Source organism: Pecten maximus, chromosome 14 (assembly GCF_902652985.1).
Source record: "Pecten maximus chromosome 14, xPecMax1.1, whole genome shotgun sequence".
Classification (NCBI taxonomy): Eukaryota; Metazoa; Mollusca; class Bivalvia; order Pectinida; family Pectinidae; genus Pecten; species Pecten maximus.
The window spans coordinates 23,233,901-23,238,505 of NC_047028.1; the positions used below are offsets into that span (position 1 = coordinate 23,233,901).

General features: G+C 33.2%; 1 protein-coding gene across 1 annotated transcript; it reads left to right on the forward strand.

Annotated features, from left to right (window-relative positions):
- Positions 1-1,296: 1,296 nt before the first annotated feature.
- LOC117341813 (centromere protein M-like) lies at positions 1,297-4,605 on the forward strand. Its single transcript, XM_033903676.1, has 6 exons — positions 1,297-1,371; positions 1,667-1,746; positions 2,426-2,524; positions 3,208-3,287; positions 4,020-4,111; positions 4,480-4,605. The coding sequence occupies exons 1-6, from the start codon at positions 1,297-1,299 to the stop codon at positions 4,603-4,605; spliced, it is 552 nt and encodes a 183-aa protein (XP_033759567.1).

Here is a 4,605-nt window from a genome sequence, read left to right on the forward strand (position 1 = left end):
TTGTGGTTTTCATTATTTTCTCAAACAAATAAGCCTTGTTTATGTAGTTCGACTACAGAGAGAGAGTAGACATTACGCCAAGCTTATAGTGTTGATTCAAAGCCTGGATTCATCAAAATTCCTTAACTTAAGGAAATGCCTTATCTTATTTTTTTCTCATATCAGAGAAAGCTCCATAACTGCAACTAAGTAGTGGATACAAGGTGTTGGGAGACGCCCAATCAACATTCCGCTAGGGTGGGATGGGGAGAACACTTCCCATGCCCCAAATTATATAAGGAAATCTGTTAAACAGTCCTTAGTCAGACCACGTGAGAGGCGGTTTGTTACGCAGAAACTGCTGACGTCACTGAGGATAGTTAATGAAACCTGCCCCAGGTTCACCTGAATTATTTTACGTCTAGTGTTATATACTGTATAGTTACGCCGTCAGATGCCGAGGCGACATGGATTGAAGCACAGAGACCTGTCCAGGCAAAGTGATGCTTAAAATCTAAGCATACACGTAAATTTCAGATATTGGTTAAAAGCAATGTTAGATCTCCGAACAAAATTTTAAAAAGTAAAAGAACTTATATTAATTCTAACTTTGACACACACAAAAATAATAATAATAAAAGGATCAAACTGCTAGACTCTATCAAGGAAAAGGCAAATATCATGAATTTTAAGCCAATTCAGTTTTAAACAGATTAGTTGAAACCTTGGGCGAACATCTCCAGACAAGATTATGGTACTGAAGTAAACTGAAGACCGTTAGTCAAAATGTTACTGAGAAATAAAAAAACAAAAAAAAAAACAACTTACCAAAATCCAACGAGGTCCGTTAAACTCATTCTGGATATCGCAAGAGAAAGAGAGAGTGAAAAGAGTAGGATGTGCAATTAATCTGAATGATATGTACATTATTGTGAATGGGAAAACAATGTTTTAGTTCGAAATAGTTCCCCGAAGTCAGCAGATTTGGTACAAGGGAGCTAACTCTTATTTATCCAATGAATATACATAAATCGTTTAAGACTATTATTGTTATATCTATTTCATTATTCAATTTACTTACAGATATCTGTTTCGTAACTATATTAATCTTTCGTCCATTGGTTGTGTGATATAATAGTACCATATTCCTTGCGTTTTGTCTGCAGAACCTTGTCGCTCCCGAATGTCTTCTGTGATACGAGGCTGTGTTTAGTTTTACAATCCAACTTCCGGTTGTACTTCCTCCCGCCAAGTTCGAAGATGATCGACCGTACAAGTTACAAAAGTCAGTAGAATACTGACTCGGCAGTCGTCATCATGACGACAGTTGACGAATCTCTTGTCCTGAAACCTTTCGACAAACTACCTTTACTTCACACTGCAACCATTTTGGTAAGCATAACAACAGAGGGACTAATGTTGACTGACCATAAACACATAAAAAGTCGGTCGCGCAGACTTATCCTAATAACCTATAATGTACATATAGACTATTTGTCAAAACGTACGATTTCGTAGTTGCTTGTAGTCTGGTGAATGATTATGAGAAGATGGAAGGTGTGGCCATCTGTCAATCTGACCAGGCTAGGGACATATGGTACAAAATCGAAGTTGTCTCCCTTCCTATCATTGTAATGAAAGAAGATCCAGAGATGTACATGTTTTCTTATGAATTTTACTGTTTCAGCTGATTGGATCTGAGGGTGTGGGCAAACACGATCTAGCCAAAAGTATTGTTGGAATTGATACAGATGTTTCCTACCAAGTGTAAGTATCTTTTCATCAAACCTGTAAAAATTCAGAAACAAGATTTATATTGAAGATTCAGGTTTAGAAAGCTAACGCTCAGAATCTTAATCTAGTATTCATAAATCATTTGACCTATATTAAATTTTGATTAGTCAAATCAGAAAAAGTGATATTTTTCACCACCGATAAATATCAATTTTATAGAATGTAGAATTTTTTTTTTTATATTTCACTAGCTAGTAAAAATTTAATTATATTAATTGTAATATCCGCTCCTGATCATGATCACAGCTTTTAAGAAATGCAAATGTCACTTTAATATTAAGTAACTTATCCACAAACTACAGATTTTCATCTATGTCTGATGCTCTCCCTAAGATTAAATCCTATATTGGGCCAATAGCATAATAAAATTGCTCAAGAATTTTATTAAAACAAAATAGACATCTTTTTAAAAGCTTTAATGTAGTGGGCTGGGCTGAATGGTCAGGGATGCTGTAATATCTCCTGTTTTTCTTTTAACTTTTGGTAAAATGAATTCACTTGGGCTTCATCCGTCAGTCGAAGAAGAATAAGATAGTATTTACATTTGACCCTTGCCGATAATGTTGAATAATAACAGAGTTATGGTAAATAAGAAATGATCATTAATGTGCTATTTTAATGAAAATATTGATGAATTTGCTTTTCATTTCAGTCGTACAACTGTAAGCCTACCACTTCCATCTATTAAGGAACCATCCCGACCTCGCATTGATTTTGTCTGTTTCATTATTGACCTAACCAATAAAGAAAGGTAGGACATTTGTAAATACTATGTTACCTTATAAACTAGTAAAAACTACATGTATACATATCCACCATATCTTGTTCAGATTCTGCAATTTTATTTATTTCTGTATTAAATCTGCAATAAGCATATGCATATTCCAATTATTTATTTCTGTATTAAATCTTCAGTAAGCATATCCCAAAGTTTTTTTTATACCATCATATTTTACATTGGCCTATTTATTAACTTTAAACCTTTTGATATTAAACATGAAATTTGAACAGAATTATACTTTTTGTACTCGTTCGTAGTATTTAGTATTAAAATAATTATCACGTCATCTATGCTCTTGTTCTTCCATCTGAAAAAAACCCCAACTTGTGCAAGGTTATATTAAAGGTCAAAGTTTTAATGAACCACTTTCAAAGTAAAATGCTTGTGTACAAGTTATCTCTTGAACCCTGGCCTGTTCAGATTTAGTTCATATTAAGATTTAACATCACACCATGTTTTTGGTCCACACCTGATTGTGGGCATTGGTCACACTAATTTAAGGTTTGACCTCTTTTATTAAAAAAACTGGTGTACATGATTTTTTTATATAGCTCATGAACTCCTGGCAAATTTATTTTATTGATGAGCCAGGTGGCTGGGGTATATCTAAAATTGTTAAATATCACTTTGTGTTTTAAATTTTTTGTTTTCAGTTTTAACAATGTGGAAGAGTCACTAAAATACATTGATGGGCGATACTTTCTCGGAAGAGCTTGTTTTGTGGCCCTCAAAGGTGTGTTATCTTTATTTAATATTGACATAAAATCCCAATTTAAAATCAATTCAATTCAAACAGATGACTTATAATTATGGGCACAGGCTGAAAGGTCACGAGTATTTATAAACAAGTCTCAATATCTTGTATATCAATTTATAATTCATGATGCATGTGTATCTATATAAGCGTTGCTGCTGACTTTCTATTTATACATCACCCAACTTGTATTTATATCGACTGTATACTAGCATAGATATCTATTATATAGTTCAATGTTGATATAGTGTATGTAAATTTTGGCTTATTTTTGTTAACCTGAAACAAAAGCGGAGTTTGAATTTGTCTCTTACCAAATTGCTGATGTCAACAAAGTCTATTCCCAGGACAGCTGGTATTTCCTGCAAAATAATGTACATCGTATAATATATATACATGCACCTAGGTAGTTTCAAAGTCCAATAAACAATGCAGCTCATAAAATGGTTTCAGCACAAACAAAATATCTAAAGAGTAACAAATTCAGAAAGCTCATCATATTGATACTATAACGGGTGGTCGGGTGGCACAGTGGTAACACACTTGCCTTTCACCTAGGTGACCGGAGCGTGATTGATATAAGTTGATATAACTTGTTTCACAGTTGTTGTAAGATCAAAAAAAAATAACAATGTAAATATTTGTAGTTAAAATAAAATTTCTTTTCAAATATTATACAATGTACAGATGTTTCACCATCTTATTCTTCAGTGAAAAACCACATGTCCCGATGTGTACACCTTGAGATACTGACCAGCCTGGCAGATCACTGTGGCGCCCCCATCTTATATGGTGGATTGGAGGTTTGTACTCATTAAAACATCACTTATAGGATCACTTTTACATATTTAATTCTTATATTGATTTGTTTGAAACAGTTCTCTGTCTACAACAGTCATGTTTTCCATCAAAATATCATTGTAGAAGATTTAATTTAGTAACCATTGTGTGATTATTAAATATGGTACATATAAGCTGAAAATGAATCAGATTTGTATATTGTGATATTTATTGATTATGATACAAGTGTATATTCACTGTATATATTCTCTATCAATTACTCTTACAGATGTAAGTTATTACATTGATTTAAATACAAATATTTATCAAAAACATCCCTTCTTTTATATGATAAATAACTTTTTAATATTGAAAATTTACTTTTCCTCAGACGGATGCAGAGAGTATGACATTGGCTCGTCAAATTCTGACCATGACCGAGATTGCTGCTGGATTCAAGAAAAATATCTCACCTGCCTTGATAGAGGCTACAAGGGTTGCTTACAATCTGATATGA

Coding starts and splice junctions, on each gene's coding strand:
- LOC117341813 (XM_033903676.1), top strand. CDS start 1,297: ATGACGACAGTTGACGAATCTCTTGTCCTGAAACCTTTCGACAAACTA. Junction 1,372..1,666: donor TTCACACTGCAACCATTTTG/GTAAGCATAACA, acceptor TTACTGTTTCAG/CTGATTGGATCTGAGGGTGT. Junction 3,288..4,019: donor TTGTTTTGTGGCCCTCAAAG/GTGTGTTATCTT, acceptor CTTATTCTTCAG/TGAAAAACCACATGTCCCGA.